The 14,274-nt window shown below is 57.3% G+C and overlaps 7 protein-coding genes across 7 annotated transcripts; 6 read left to right on the top strand and 1 right to left on the bottom strand.

The window, feature by feature from the left end:
• Positions 1 to 24: 24 nt before the first annotated feature.
• Positions 25 to 1,833, top strand: ACA1_220660 (phosphoserine transaminase; the record flags this gene model as incomplete). Its single annotated transcript, XM_004337270.1, has 7 exons — positions 25 to 134; positions 262 to 357; positions 468 to 748; positions 849 to 1,058; positions 1,155 to 1,282; positions 1,373 to 1,535; positions 1,637 to 1,833. The coding sequence occupies 7 exons, from the start codon at positions 25 to 27 to the stop codon at positions 1,831 to 1,833; spliced, it is 1,185 nt and encodes a 394-aa protein (XP_004337318.1).
• A 480-nt stretch (positions 1,834 to 2,313) lies between these two features.
• On the top strand, positions 2,314 to 3,959 carry ACA1_220650 (protein ras1, putative; the record flags this gene model as incomplete). The annotated part of the gene is made up of 9 exons (XM_004337269.1): positions 2,314 to 2,388; positions 2,565 to 2,586; positions 2,764 to 2,825; positions 2,936 to 2,954; positions 3,078 to 3,159; positions 3,292 to 3,320; positions 3,437 to 3,561; positions 3,664 to 3,696; positions 3,786 to 3,959. 9 exons carry the CDS (start codon positions 2,314 to 2,316, stop codon positions 3,957 to 3,959), a joined length of 621 nt encoding a protein of 206 aa, XP_004337317.1.
• Positions 3,960 to 4,497: 538 nt separating this feature from the next.
• On the top strand, positions 4,498 to 5,218 carry ACA1_220640 (tRNA pseudouridylate synthase; the record flags this gene model as incomplete). Its single annotated transcript, XM_004337268.1, has 3 exons — positions 4,498 to 4,705; positions 4,782 to 4,875; positions 4,978 to 5,218. 3 exons carry the CDS (start codon positions 4,498 to 4,500, stop codon positions 5,216 to 5,218), a joined length of 543 nt encoding a protein of 180 aa, XP_004337316.1.
• Positions 5,219 to 5,282: 64 nt separating this feature from the next.
• Positions 5,283 to 6,836, top strand: ACA1_220630 (tRNA pseudouridine synthase A, putative; the record flags this gene model as incomplete). Its single annotated transcript, XM_004337267.1, has 7 exons — positions 5,283 to 5,352; positions 5,436 to 5,546; positions 5,637 to 5,674; positions 5,776 to 5,922; positions 6,020 to 6,319; positions 6,446 to 6,585; positions 6,668 to 6,836. 7 exons carry the CDS (start codon positions 5,283 to 5,285, stop codon positions 6,834 to 6,836), a joined length of 975 nt encoding a protein of 324 aa, XP_004337315.1.
• A 40-nt stretch (positions 6,837 to 6,876) lies between these two features.
• On the top strand, positions 6,877 to 8,412 carry ACA1_220620 (uncharacterized protein; the record flags this gene model as incomplete). Its single annotated transcript, XM_004337266.1, has 6 exons — positions 6,877 to 7,130; positions 7,186 to 7,312; positions 7,400 to 7,517; positions 7,590 to 7,734; positions 7,791 to 7,881; positions 7,948 to 8,412. The coding sequence occupies 6 exons, from the start codon at positions 6,877 to 6,879 to the stop codon at positions 8,410 to 8,412; spliced, it is 1,200 nt and encodes a 399-aa protein (XP_004337314.1).
• Positions 8,413 to 9,444: 1,032 nt separating this feature from the next.
• ACA1_220610 (RasGEF domain containing protein) lies at positions 9,445 to 13,088 on the top strand (the record flags this gene model as incomplete). The annotated part of the gene is made up of 15 exons (XM_004337265.1): positions 9,445 to 9,720; positions 9,989 to 10,077; positions 10,173 to 10,240; positions 10,328 to 10,480; positions 10,589 to 10,756; positions 10,835 to 10,984; positions 11,134 to 11,215; positions 11,362 to 11,446; positions 11,565 to 11,720; positions 11,809 to 11,973; positions 12,091 to 12,140; positions 12,239 to 12,368; positions 12,431 to 12,645; positions 12,729 to 12,852; positions 12,951 to 13,088. 15 exons carry the CDS (start codon positions 9,445 to 9,447, stop codon positions 13,086 to 13,088), a joined length of 2,049 nt encoding a protein of 682 aa, XP_004337313.1.
• A 102-nt stretch (positions 13,089 to 13,190) lies between these two features.
• On the bottom strand, positions 13,191 to 14,028 carry ACA1_220600 (leucine rich repeat domain containing protein; the record flags this gene model as incomplete). The annotated part of the gene is made up of 3 exons (XM_004337264.1): positions 13,191 to 13,379; positions 13,512 to 13,694; positions 13,798 to 14,028. The coding sequence occupies 3 exons, from the start codon at positions 14,026 to 14,028 to the stop codon at positions 13,191 to 13,193; spliced, it is 603 nt and encodes a 200-aa protein (XP_004337312.1).
• Between the last annotated feature and the right edge of the window lie 246 nt (positions 14,029 to 14,274).

The following is a 14,274-nucleotide window of genomic DNA, read 5'->3' as shown; positions in this document are numbered from 1 at the left end:
ACATAAAAATCGGTAAGGGCGAAGATGGCCACAAAGGAGGAACGAAGGAGATCGCGCACCTACAACTTCAGCGCTGGGCCTGCCACGCTGCCCACCTCTGTGCTGGAGCAGGCCGCGCAGGAAACGCTCAACTGGTAATGCGCACACGTGAGATCTGCTCGAGCTGAGCTGATCCGCAGATCTGCATTCAGGGCTGAGGTTGGTGAGCGAGCCAAATCTTCCTGTGTATGCTCACTGTGCTCTCGTGCGTATGTGTGGCAGGAATGGCACGGGGATGAGCGTGATGGAGATGTCGCACCGAGGGAAGGACTTTATCTCCATCTTGCACAAGGCCGAGAAAGACCTGCGCCAGCTCCTGTACGCCCCCCACAACGCCACTCATCATCACCATCACCACCATCACTGCCCACGGCCGGGCCGGTGCTGACAGACGTCGACCGACTACGTCGCACTTGCACCAATTGTAGGAACGTGAGCGATGGCTACAAGGTGATGTTCCTGCAGGGCGGCGGCATGGGCATGTTTGCGTCGGTGCCGCTCAACCTGCTGGGCGACAAGACCACGGCCGACTACCTCGTCACGGGCAACTGGTCCGCCAAGGCCGCCGCGGAGGCCAAGATGTACTGCGACGTCAACATCGTGGCGGACGCCACCGACTCGGGCTTCACCACCGTGCCCGAGCGCTCGACCTGGAAGACCAACCCCTCGGCTGCCTACCTCCACTACTGCGACAACGAGACCGTGCATGGTACAGCCAAGGCCAACACACACACACCACACACACACACACACACACGGATGTTTATCAAGGCTGAGCCCATGAGCTGATCGGTTGTGCGGCGCGCCAGGCGTCGAGTTCCCTGCGGACTACTTTGCGCGGGAGGCGAACAAGGTCGACGTACCCGTCGTGGTGGACATGTCGTCCAACTTCTTCTCGCGTCCCGTCGACGTCTCGCAGTACGCCGTCGTCTATGGCGGTGCGCAGAAGAACGTCGGCATTGCCGGTTTGACCATCGGCATCGTGCGCGATGACATGCTCACGGTCAAGGACCGAAAGGGTATCCCCTTGCTCTTCTTCACATGCCAACGCGCTGTTGGCGTGTGCGTGTGCGGTTCTCTTACCACTCGTTGATAAAAAAAACATGTGTGACCAGGAGGAAACAACTGGAAGGACTTCATTCCCAGCGTGTTCGACTGGAAGAAGATGGTGGAGAACGAGTCGTGCCTCAACACTCCGCCCGTCTACGCCATCTACATGGCCGGCCTCTGCTTCGACTGGCTGGTACCTCTCCTTCCAGGTCGCAGCGACCGCTGTGCACTTCTTTTTGTGGGCTGCTCTGGCTGATCGCCCCCCCCTCCCTCCCTCGTGCAGCTGAAGATCGGCGGTTTGGACGAGATCGGACGAAGGAACGAACGGAAGAGCGAGAAGCTCTACGCGTTCCTCGACCAAAGCAAGCTCTACCGCGCGCCCGTGACCAACGAGTTCCGTTCGCGCATGAACGTGGACTTCCGGGTGCGCGCCGTCGGCTCTGACGGTACGCCTACCCCCGCCCGTGCGTGCGCGGTGGTGTGTGCGCGTGTGCGATGGGCCGGATGGGCTGAACGCGATGGTGCCTGTGCGTATACGGTGGATTAGGTGGCGATGACAAGACGTGGGACACGGCGCTCGAAGCGCAGTTGGTGAAGGAGGCCGAGGCGCGGGGCCTGCTCAACCTCAAGGGCTACCGCACGGTGGGCGGCATGCGCGCCTCGCTCTACAACGCCCTGCCCGAGGAGGCCATCGACGAGCTCACTACCTTCCTCTCCGAATTCGAGGACAAGCACCTCCACTGAGCTCGGCGCAAGTCTGACGGGCCTGCGGTCAGTGTGACACATCGCAGCTTGGCCGCAGACGCACTTGTTCGTCACACAACTTGTAAGCTTGCCGCTCCAACGTTCCAACCACAACAAGCTCACGCACGTGTGTGGCGCGGCGGGAATGAATGACAGGTCATGCTCGCACAGTCGTGTTGTGGTTCTACAGCGCCATTTTCGGGCCTACCGGCACTTTCTCCTGAGGGACTGCGAGTTGAGCTTTTGCCTCCCTTTTCGCCCCGCTCTCGCTTGCCGCTCCTCCTTGGCACTGCCCCACGCGTTCGTTCAGGTATGTCGTTGCGCGGCCGCGGTTGAGTGAAGTTACGGTGTGAGGGGGGGTCCAAGCTTGGCGTTACCAGGCGTGGTACTGCTCTCTACAGTTTATTTTTCCAAAACTAGTTTTTCTGTTTCATTGCAGTGGCAAAGCGAGAAGGAAGACCTTGCACGCGTGTCTCGTAGATGTCGCTTTTTAAGATAGTCGTTCTTGGCGAGGGCGGCGTGGGCAAGAGCGCCCTCACGATCCAGTACTCTCAAGTATCGCTCCCCCCCCGCTTCGTTTTCGTCTTCGCTTTTCGTTTTCCGCCCCCCCCCTCCAACGGCTATGCCCAAGGGCAAATTAAAATGATAAAATAATTATTGGCAAAAATAACAATAATTATCACAATTTTTGGTTACGCTAACAACTCGTTTTTCACTTCTTGTTGCCGCAGCACTTCTTCGTCAAAGAGTATGGTACGCGCCATTTTCTGTTTTGATTTATTATTATTATTGTTTTATTGGTTCCGCTTTTATTTCAGTTCTTGCCACGCTACGCACTCTGGTTGGTGGCCTCTTTCAGTTCTGGTGTGCACGGGTGTCTGTCGCCTTTTTGCTCACTGCACTCCCTTCTTTTCTGCCACGCCCTTCCAGACCCAACAATTGAGAGCAATTATTCGAAGACGGTCAACCTCGACGACATGGTCACCGTGCTGGTGCGCTCTCCTTCTCTTCCCTTTCATTCTTTCTTCATCACAACCGTCTCACATGATCGCCCTTGAACGTTGCGTTGCGTTGCGTTGCGTTACGGCTTGCCTTCACGCAGGATATCCTCGACACAGCAGGTACAGCCAGCTTACCCTAGCCCCATCAGTCCAACGTTGTCGTGTGCTGGCGCGCGAAGACCAGCGTCTTACTCGGTGGTCGCGGTGGTGTGTGTGTGTGTGTGTGTGTGTGTGTGTGTGAAGGCCAGGAGGAGTATAGTGTGATGCGCAGTCAGTACATTCGCTCTGGGAACGGCTTCGTCCTCGTCTACGCCATCACCAGCAAGTACGCCGGCGTCTCACCCCTTTCTCCCTACTTTGAATCCGCGTGTGGTTGAACCCAGCATCCAACACCACACACGCACACACGCACATGCACACACAACAGAGAATCTTTCAATTCTCTGCCCAGCTTCAGGGATCAGATCCTACGAGTGAAGGATTCCGGTACGTGTTAAAACTCGAGATTGCCAGCACACGAAGATAGTTGGTGTTCGGTCCGCTGATTGGTCGGCGACCTTTGTGGTGCGTGGTGGGTTGGTGTTGGTGTGGGTTGATATCAGATGGATACCCGGTCGTGATCTGTGGTAACAAGGCGGACATGGAGGACGCGAGGGAGGTGTCGAAGGAAGACGGACAGGCGCTCGCCCAGAAGCTAAATTGTCCCTTCTTCGAAACGTCAGCCAAGGTAACTCGACCTAGCAACACGGGCGCTATCAGCCGTTGATGCATCAATTGCTGACACTCACCGCCCTTTGTTCGCGCTCGATTTGGGCACGCACGCACGCAGACGAGGGTCAACGTGGAAGAGGCCTTCAACACGGTACGACACCAATGCGTGTTCCATTGCGTGTGTTTGGTGTTTGTCTGCGGTGGTGCCGGTGAAACTGATGCCTCTCTTTTTTCGCGCAGCTGGTGAGGAACATGAGGGCCAACATGGACTTCATCCGACAGAAGGAGGAGGAGCAGAACAACATGCTCGACTCGCCGAGGCGGGGCAAGGACGACAAGAAGGGGAGCAAGCGCGGGTCGCGCGTCGGAGTCTCCAAACCCACGCTCGGCGGCGTCAAGTGTGTACTCTCCTGACGAGGAGGGAGCGCTGCAGCTCCAGTCCTCCTCCACCTCGTGTGTGGTACGCCCGACCTGTGAGATTCCAGAGCCTCCGAACAACACCAACAACACTCGGAGGAGAGGCCCAACCGGCCGACGGCGTGGCGTGATTGATTAATGAGGGAGCGAGAACGTGCAAAAGGAGGAATGAGGAAGAGGACATAGCTAACGAAACGAGACAAGACGAAACGATGAACAACACGCAAGACAAGGCTCCTGTGAGGCAGCTGTAACATACAATCCATTCCACACCAACCCTGGCCTGGGCTGTGTAATTTCAAATTGAAACCCCAAAACAAAATTCTTTCGAAAGATTTCTCGGAGTTGTTTCAAACCAATCTCGAGATCGCGATCAGCCAAGGTGAAGCGGGGCAGCATTTTTCGATTTTTGATCTCCTCTTCGCCCTCCCTTCCTCCTCCACCTTCGGGCCTTCTCTTCGCTCGCCATCATCTCCCGCAATCGCGATACGCTAGCCATTTTCAACAGTCGGTTGTAAATCTTTCGGAGCTCAAGATGAAGAGGGCCTTTGACGAAATCAATCAAAAGGAGGAGGAACAGCCTGCAGGCACCACCACGTCCACGCCAGTGGCAGAGGCCCCTGCTGCCTCGGGCGAGGCGACGGCACAGACGGCGCCGGAGGACCAGTCGGCTGTGGCTGCCGACGCCAAGAAGCCCAAGCTCGAGGACAGCAAGGACAAGGAGAAGGAGACCGACTTGGCCGGTACCTTCTTTATAATCATCAAATCAATTCTCCTGATTCTTTTACTATTTATTGTTTATTTAATCTATTTCTTCAGCGGATGGAGGCGACCAGAAGAAGGTGCGGTACCCCAAGCGAAAGGTGGGTCTGTTGCTGGGCTACAAGGGCACCAACTACGTCGGTTTGCAGCGGTACACGCCTTCCACACGACGTGCATACATCACCGCACACGCCGCACAGGGCGCATGGGACGACACCACACCCACCCACCATCTGATGGACACGAACTGCAGTAACCCTGGGTTCAAGACGATCGAATCGGAACTCGAGCGGGCCATCGTCAAGGCCGGCGGCATCGACGAGTGGAACGCCGGCTCCTTTACCAAGGTCAACTGGCAGCGTTGCGCTCGCACCGACAAGGGCGTGCATGCGTGCCTCAACGTCGTCTCGCTAAAGATAGGTGCACCCAGTGTGAGTGTCAAGTGTGAGTGTGGCCCTGGTGGAGTGAGTGGGCCGGCGATTGCGATGCGTTGAGGGGGACGTGCTGCTGCTGTTGTAGTTGTTGCTGCTAATCTGTCTTGTCTGTTTCTGCGTGCACATGGTGCTCGACCCTCCGGGCGTGCTGGACAGGATCAACGCCAACCTGCCCGACGACATCCGCGTATTTGGTAACCACACACACACACACACACGACACACACACACACCAGCGACGCTGACCTCATGTGCTTGGCTCTTTTTCTCGCTGTAGCTATTCGTCGCACAACGGGCGGCTTCGACTCCAAGAACAGCGTCGACTCGCGTATCTACGAGTACCTTCTGCCCGGCTACATCCTCGCCCCCGAGGAGCCCAAGCCCCAACGTACGCGTTGCTCGCCCACCTGCACTCAGCCGCCTCCCCATCCTCTTTTCCTGTTCACGCTCAGCCCTGACGTCTGTTCCCTGTGTGCAGCGGCCGAAGAAGGTGAAGCCGCCGCTGCCGAGCTGCAGGTGCGTTGACACAGGCCTAGATCAGGTGCTGAGGCGAGCCTCAGATATTTAAGCTATGTTTGTGTGGCGTCGCGTGGTGTTGTGGTGTAGTGCCGGTGGAGATCCCGGACTACCAGGTCACGCCGGAGCTGATCGACAAGCTCAACGAATACCTGGAGGTGTTCAAGGGAACGAACAACTTCTTCAACTACACCATCCGCATGGACAAGAACGACGCCTCGGCCAAGAGATACATCATCGGCTTCAAGGTTAGCTCCCTCGCCCCTCTTTCTCCGCCTCTAGCGCCCTCTGCCTTCATCTCTTCCAGGGTTGCAACACTCACACGTGCGCGTTGCGGTGCATTAGTGCTCTGGACCGTTCACCGTCGATGGCGTGGACTTCGTGCGCTTCGAGATTCAGGGCCAGAGCTTCATGCTGCACCAGATCCGCCGCATGATCGGTATTGCTACGATCCGGGATCACTGCACCGCATTGCTTCGCCATGTCCTGGACATTCAGTCATCTCAACTGTGTGCGCATGTCTGGTATCTAGGCATGATCGTCTTCTTGATCAAGCGCAACCTGCCAAAGGAGGTGCTCAACGCCACGTTTGTCCGCAAGGCGCCCGTGCCGACCGCGCCCTCGGAGGGACTCTTGTTGCAGCAGGTACCACTCGCGCTCTTGCAAGCTACAAGCCAACACACCTCACCCCAACCACGCTCAAGCCTTGCTGCGCTTGGCATTTGAAAGCTCATTCATGCAATTAATTGTGCGTGTTTCCACCGGCCACAGTGCGTGTACAAGGTGTACAACGAGGGCAAGGGCCGAAGCTACGAGCCCATCACGTGGGAGGGCATAAAGGACCAGGTGGAGGCCTTCCGGAGCGAGCAGATCTACACCCACATCGCCGCCATCGAGAAGGAGACCAAAGTGTACGCACCCTCCCCCGTACGCGTCGTCGAGCCTGCTGCGGGTACTGACAGTGTGATGTGTGGCCCACATCGGCGCGTACAGTTTCGCCGAGTGGACGGCCAAGCAGAGTCAGTACCTGATCGACTACGAGAAGCTGTTGGATGACTGGAGGAACGACCGACCGGAGGTGCCCTTTGAGTACAAGGGCAGACCGCCCAGGGAGGCCGCCGCCGAAGCCGAAGACACCACCAACGCCGCCAAGGAGGACTGATGCTAAAAGAGAAAAGAGAAAATAAAAGGAAAAGGCAATGATGGAGCAGGGCGAAGAAGATGAAGTGGTGCGGGGGCAGAGGTGGTATGAGGGTCTGTTAGGGCATCCCATCGTGAGCCGTCACCAGTTCTACCCACGCAGGGACGACGAGCCGCTGCCGCCACATTTTGCCTTGGCTGTACCGACCACCTACAGCCTGGCGGGGGCACCGGTGCCCCACGACTCGAAGGAGAAGGGCGAGGAGCCAACGCTACCGTCCCTGTCGTGCTATTACTACAGAAGCCCCAACAAGCAGTACGCCCATCAGTCTCTCTTCCATCTTTTTATTCTCAACTAAACGTACGGCCAGCCCAAACAAGAAGACGGTGGTGCACTTCCACGGCAACGGCGAGCTGGTGTCCTCCTACGTTCGGGCGCCGGCAGTGGAGGGCATCCCTTCCCTGTATGGTTGCCTACGCGAGATGGGAGTGGACGTGGTGCGTGATCTGGCCTGCACCCGTCGCTTGCCCACAATCATCTCGTTCAACCGTTGATCCACCGCTCATCTCCTGCTGCGCGAACAGCTGTTTGTCGAGTACAGGGGCTACGGGTCGTCCGGCGGTGAGGTGCACATGGTCGCAATGCTCGATGACGTGTCGGCCGTGCTCAACACACTCGCGGTTCCTGCGGGCGATGTCGTCGGTTCGCTTCCCATAGGCCCTGGCTGTCCCCTGGGATCGAGATTACTAACGTTCGAAGCTTGGCCGCACACAGTGTTCGGGCGGTCCATGGGCTCGGTATTCACGATCGAAGCGACTGCCCGCTTTCCCGACCTGTGCGGCATCATCGTCGAAAGCGGCCTGAGCGATCTGTACCCGTTCATGGTGCGGCACATGACACCTGCCGACCTACTCGGCCTGTACGATTCTATCGTGGAGACAAGCGGCGCGGGCTCTGAGCCAACCAAGGCGACAGCGAGGAGGAGAAGCATGACGTGGTGCGTGCGTCCCTGCGCACTGCATGCGACCGAGTCCTCGCGCTGGATCGCAAGTGGCAGCCCTATCGGGTACTCACGTCAACAGCTGCTCTCGCTCGTTCATTACTGAGAAACTGACCCTGTCACGTCGCGTAGGGCAATGTGCTGCTGTTGCACTGCGAAGATGACCAGGCGCTGCCGCCCAGCGAGGCCAACACCAACTACGAGCGAGCGTGGGCGTGCTGGCGAGAAGAAGGCCAACCCGTGGCGACCGCCCCGCCAGACGACGCCCTGCAGCAAGTGGCGGAGAGACACGGCACGCACGAGCCGGAGGCCCGGGTGAGCGACGAGGTGACCGAGGCAGTCGTGGTGGCCGACGACGCCGCCGATGGCGGCCAGCGGCGGGTCATGAAGCGTAAGGTGCTGTTCTGCGCCGGCGGCCATCAGTACATTTGGCCCATGAACTGGCCCCGCTACCGAGACGAGGTGGCGCGCTTCCTCGGCCACTGTGGGCATCAAGTGGCCGACGACTTCGATGCAACGGCCACCGCTCCGCCCCGGAAACCTCTGGACAGCCATGCCCGGGCGACCCACAAGAAGAACGGTTGTCTGCTGGCGTGACCAGTGGTGGTGTAGATCCCCCACCAGCGGTGGGGCAAGTACCTTGTCGTGATGTCGACGATAAAGGTTGATGGTGCTCCCTGGTTGGCTTGTTGTTTAGTGCTAATAAAATAGTTATTGTTATTGGACCTCCAAAAGGTGAGCCTCCGCAGAGTGAGGTACACAGATGGAGAGCCCTGGGCCAGGTAAATCATCCCTCCCCCCCTCGCTGTCGTCTCCCGAACGGGTGATGTGATTAAGCCATCGCTAATTTCATCTCATCTTCACCTGCAGACCCATACAACCCACAAGGTACCAATAGACTTATTTCTTATTCACGCTTTTATTATTTTTATTATTTGCGTGTTTATTGTTGTTATTTGCTTCGTTCTTCTTCTTCGTCGACAATCGAGCGTTGCATTTTGAACTCTAAATTTCTGTCTGACAGATGGCGAGAGTGGGGGGATTGTTCATGCGAAGATTGAGGGCGGAAGCACTGTGGCGGTGACCAAAAATCCATCGCTGGCCGCGCGAGCGCCACCACCCACCCCGCCCTCTCCACTCCTCGGCTCTGCTTCTGCCGCCGCCTCCGCCTCTTCTCCTTCTCCTTCTTCTTTTCCATCGACCAAGACCACCACGCCTCGGGTGGTCCTCCCCTCCGTACCCACCTCCGGCCTACAACACGCAGCAACACCGCCTTCTTCTTCATCATCGTCATCTTCATCATCGTCGTCGTCGTCGTCACTACCTACCTCTCCGCATTCTTCGCCCTCGCCACGCTCGCCTCGCGGCCTCCCGTCGCCCGCGCGCTCCCCGCGCTACGCACCGCCCTCGCCCGTGGCCATCAACGGATCCCTGCGCCACGCCGCCAAGACCAAGAAGCCGCCGCCGGCGCCGCCGGGCTCGTCGTTAGGGTCGGCCGCGTCCGCGCATCAGGTGACGTCGTCATCGCCGCCGTCGTCCACGCCATCGTCGCCGCGCGATGACAACGGCAACGGCGAACCACAATCAGCGGCGGACCACGACAGAAGAAAGAACAAGAAGGAGAAGAAGATGAGGAAGAAGAACCGGCGGAGCGTGTCCTACAACACACTGCCCTCACCACACACGACATCGTCGACCGAGACCGCGTCGACGTCATCGTCATCGTCGTCGTCGCCTTCGCTGCCCTCGGCCGGCGGTCTGTCGATGCCGGACCGGTTTTCGCTGCGGTCGACCAAGTCCTACACGTCCATCCCTGGCGCCCCGTCGCTCTCCTCTTCGGCAATCTCGGCCTCCGCCAGCAATCTCGACGACCTCTCGCGCCCGCGCAAGGATTTCTCCATTCAGGTAATCTCTCTCTCTCTCTCGTGTGTGTGTGTGTGTGTGTGTGTGTGTGTGTGGTTGTGTCTCATCGTGAGGGGTTCTCTTCTTCACAACAGACGCAGCTGCAGCAACATTTCCACTTGTCGGCCAACAAATACGTGTCGCTGCTCACGGCGACACGACACCGCCCGAATGCTGTGGTACGCTATCGGTCTGTGGTGGCCCGATCATCGTCATCGCCGCCGCCGCCGCCGTCGTGGCCCTAACTTTTCCGGTGGCGATGATCGCACAGGCGGAGGAAGATGACGACGGCATCGACCGCTCCGCGTGGCTGCAGAAGGCCCTGCGCAAGCACCCAGAACTGCAAAACCTCAAGGAGAGGTGCGAAGCTTCGTCTTCTCTCTTTTTAACGACGAGAAAACCATCTTCGTCTTCATTCTCTCTCACATCGCTCACCTCCCCAATCTTCTCCCTAGAATCTCTCCCGTGTCGCGTGCCGTCGCGTTCGGTCGCACCTACAACGCTCCCTCTACCCCCGACTCTGGTACCACCTTCTATTTTTATTTCTAATTATTCACAATATGTTAATAATTTATAATTAATTTATAATTATTATTTCGGTGGCGGGCAGGCAAAGAGGGGCCGAAGCCGAAAGGGACGATGATCGTGGGCGAGGACATGTACCTGGACAAGGGCAAGATTCTTCAGCTCATCATGCAGCACCTCTACCACGAGGGCCTCAAGCACTCCGCACACGTCCTCTCCGGCGAAACCAACACAGACTGTACGTCACACGTTCTCTGCGCGTGTGTTGTCATCGTGCGTGTCGTGCGTGTCGTGCGTTGTGCGTTGTCTGTGTCTCATGTGGTTGTTGGTTGGTCGGTGGCGGCAGATATGGTAAACGAATTGAACGAAAGCCGACTGGTGACGCTCGTGCGCATCGCCCTACGCGACACGGAGCGGATTTGGGACCTCACCGTGGCCGACAAGTCGCACATGGACCGGCAGGGCGATGACGACCTCGAGGAACACCTCAACGAACTCGAAATGCTCGAAGAAGGTGTGACGGCACCATCTTCCTCCTTGTCGCTCATCGCTCTTTTTTACTAACGCACACGCACACGCACACGACAAACAGAACCACTGGAGAAGGACGTCAATATTTGGCAAGAACCGGTGACGGGCAACATCACGTGGAGCGACAAGCCGCAGGACAACGAGCCCAAGTCGATCCACTCGGCCAGCCTCAACAAGCTCGTCGAGAACCTCACCTCACCAGCCAACCCCAGTAACACCCTCCATCCATTTTTATTTTTTTAAATCAACAAAAACAATTTTTTTAATTCTCTACAATTGGTAATTTAATATTTATTCAATCGTCAATAGTTTTTCTTAATTAATTGATATTCATTGTTTGGCCGAAATCGGTTTTCACAGACATGACGTTCTTGAAGACGTTCCTGCTGACCTACACCACGTTCACGACCGCTGAAAAGCTGCTCCACAAACTCATCGAACGGTACGTGCGCAGGACTACATCATCACCACCAGCGCCACCATCATCGCCACCATCGCCACCATCATCACCATCATCATCGTCTCAAATCGCAAAGAGCGCAGTAGACACTGACCACCAGCTCACAACCGGGCCTATCATGAGCGCAGGTACCACGTGCCACAAGACAGGAAGCCGCCCAACATCCGACCAGAGGACTGGAACACGACCACCCTCATGCCCATTCGTCTGCGGGTACCCACTCTCACCACCACCACCACCACCACCACTTGCATCATCTCCAAGATTTGAACCTTGGTTGGTTGCCTCTGTTCCCTTCGGCTGGTGCGCGCGCTTGTGTGTGTGTGTGTAGGTGTGCAACGTGCTGCGGAAATGGATCGAGGAATTCGAAGACGAGCTGTCGTCGACGCGCCTGCTGCGGACGCTCAAGACCTTCCTCGAGACGACGCTGAAGCCCGACGGCTACGTGGTGCTCGCCGAGGCCATGTCGGCCGCCCTTGCGCGCAAGGTACCCTGCATGCCACGTCGAGCGCCACCTTCACCACGGCTCGAGCCGCCACCTTAACTTGACCGGCCTTGGTATGCACCAACACCAGATGAAGCAGCGGGAGATTCCGCCGGCCACCATCACCGAGCCGCCGCCGGAGCCCAAGGTGCCCCGCAACGTGTTCTCGCCCTCGCTGTCCCTCATGGACATCAACGACGAGGAACTCGCGCGACAGCTCACGCTCATGGAATTTGAGACATTCCGCGCCATTAGGGTACGACACGCACACGCACACGCACACACCACCGCACACGCACACGCACACGCACACGCACACGCACGCACTGGCGATTGGTTGGAGCTCACTCCCCTTGGTTCTTGCCTTGTGCAGCCCTCGGAGCTGCTCAACCAGGTTTGGAACAAACCAAAGCAACGACATCGGTACGCGACACGCACGACGTAACAAATTAACACAACACAACACAACACAACACAACACACACACACTCATGGCCGCACCCACCTCGTACAATTCTTAGGGCGCCGAACGTGGTGAAGATGATTCGACGATTTAACGAGATCTCCAACTGGGTCGCCACGAGCATTGTGGGCTCCGAGAAGATCCGCCAGCGCGTCAAAGTAATGACCAAATTTTTGCGCCTTGCCGACGTACGTCGTTTCTATCACACACACACACACACGGCCTAACTCGTGATGGATCGGGCGGGCAGATTCTGCGAAAGATGAACAACTTCAATACCATGGTGGCGGTGGTGGCCGGTATCAACGCGTCGGCGGTCCACCGCCTCAAGTGGACCAAAGAGGAGGTGATGAAGGGCATCTGGCCGCAGTTTGCGGAGTGCGAGCGGCTGATGAGCAACGAGGGATCCTACAAGACCTACCGTGGGGCTCTCTTCCAAGCTCGCCCGCCCTGTCTTCCCTATCTGTGCGTACCAGACCTGAAATGACACGCAACACGACACACACGACACACGCGACACTCATGGCTCACATGACCTATTCTGGCAGGGGCGTGTACCTGACCGATCTCACGTTCATCGAGGACGGCAACCCGGACTACGTCAACGAGCTGATCAACTTCAGCAAGCGCTCTCTCATCTACACCGTCATCGCCAAAATCCAGCAATTCCAGGTACACACATTCATGTACATGTGTGCTATACGTGATTATTGATTATTTGGCCTGATTGTGGTGTGTGGCGTGTGGCGTGTGTGGCGTGCCAACAACAGCTGCTGCCCTACAACTTTTATCCGATCCATCAAATCTGGGAGTACATCAAGCGGTTCCCGTCGATGGAGGAGGCCGAACTGTACAGCACGTCCCTCAAGATCGAACCCAGAAAGGCCGACCGCTCGGAAATCCTCTAATCCCCCCTCCGGGCTGGGTTGTGTATGTTATGTGGAAGCTCCAATATAAGTATTTATGTGTTGCTTCTACTCTGTTGTTGTTGTCTATCATCACCTTCTTCATCATGTGGGATGGTCGTCGATGCGTTGCAGACAGGTGAGGGAGCAGCAGCGATAGACGACCGGCATGTGGCGGAAGCGGATGACGCGATAGCGCAGCTCCTCCACGAAGACCGCCCACACGAAGCGCCCGCAGACAGAGCACCGCGCGTGCTCGTCCAGGTAGCGCTCCAGATCGACCGGCAAGCGCGGCTGATGAGCTGGCGATGGTGGAGATGATGGTGATGATGCAGAAGAAGACAAAGACGAAGGGGAGGAGGAGGAGGAAGAAGAAGAAGGCGGAGATGGTGATGGTGATGGTGATGAACGAGAGGTGAGGAGGACGCGGGCGGCGAGCTCCTTGAGCGTGGGCTGGGCGGGGAGGGACTTGGGCAGGGCGCGCTGCTGGTCGACCAGGGAGGGCGACAGCAGCGGGTTGGTGGTGGTAAAGAGGCGGCCCTGGGGCGCCATCAGCCGCTCCATGCGGCCCACCTCCACCGGGAAGCACTCGAGCCTGTTGCCCTCGACCTGCAGCGAACGCAACGCCACCAGCTGCGTGCACGAAGCAGTCCAAGATGAATTAATGATAAAAATGAATTAAAACAAAAAGGTTAAAAAATGAATCGATTACCTCGACGATGCGTCCGGGAAGAGATGTGAGGCAGTTGCGAGTGAGATCGAGCTCGGTGAGGTTGGTGAGGAGGGCCAGCTGGGGCGGAAGGGACGCGATCTTGTTGTTCCACAGGCTGAGGCTCTCGAGATTGGGCAGCGCGTAGCACATCTCCACGGGCAGCTGCGTGAGGTTGCCATAGCTCAGCTGCACTCGCGTCAGCCGCTGGCCCGCGCCCAGCAGGCGATCCATGGCCAGCGACGACAGCGGACCGGTGATGGTGAGCGATGTCAGGTCGGGGCCGGACGGATGCACAAATCGCACATCTTCCAACTCTTCTAATCCTTCATCCTCCTCTCCTTCCGAATCATCCACAAACAAGGACAGTGTGGAGTGCCTTATTCGATTTACACCTTCATCTTCATCATCTTTGCTGCCATGTTGCATTGCTTGGAGCTGGAATCATTTTTGTTGATTTAGCAAAACAAATAAAAAGAG

Source organism: Acanthamoeba castellanii, assembly GCF_000313135.1.
Source record: "Acanthamoeba castellanii str. Neff unplaced genomic scaffold scf7180000084758, whole genome shotgun sequence".
NCBI lineage: Eukaryota > Discosea > Longamoebia > Acanthamoebidae > Acanthamoeba > Acanthamoeba castellanii.
Note: the sequence above shows the minus strand (reverse complement) of the source record. Positions and strands in the feature narration are given on the sequence as shown.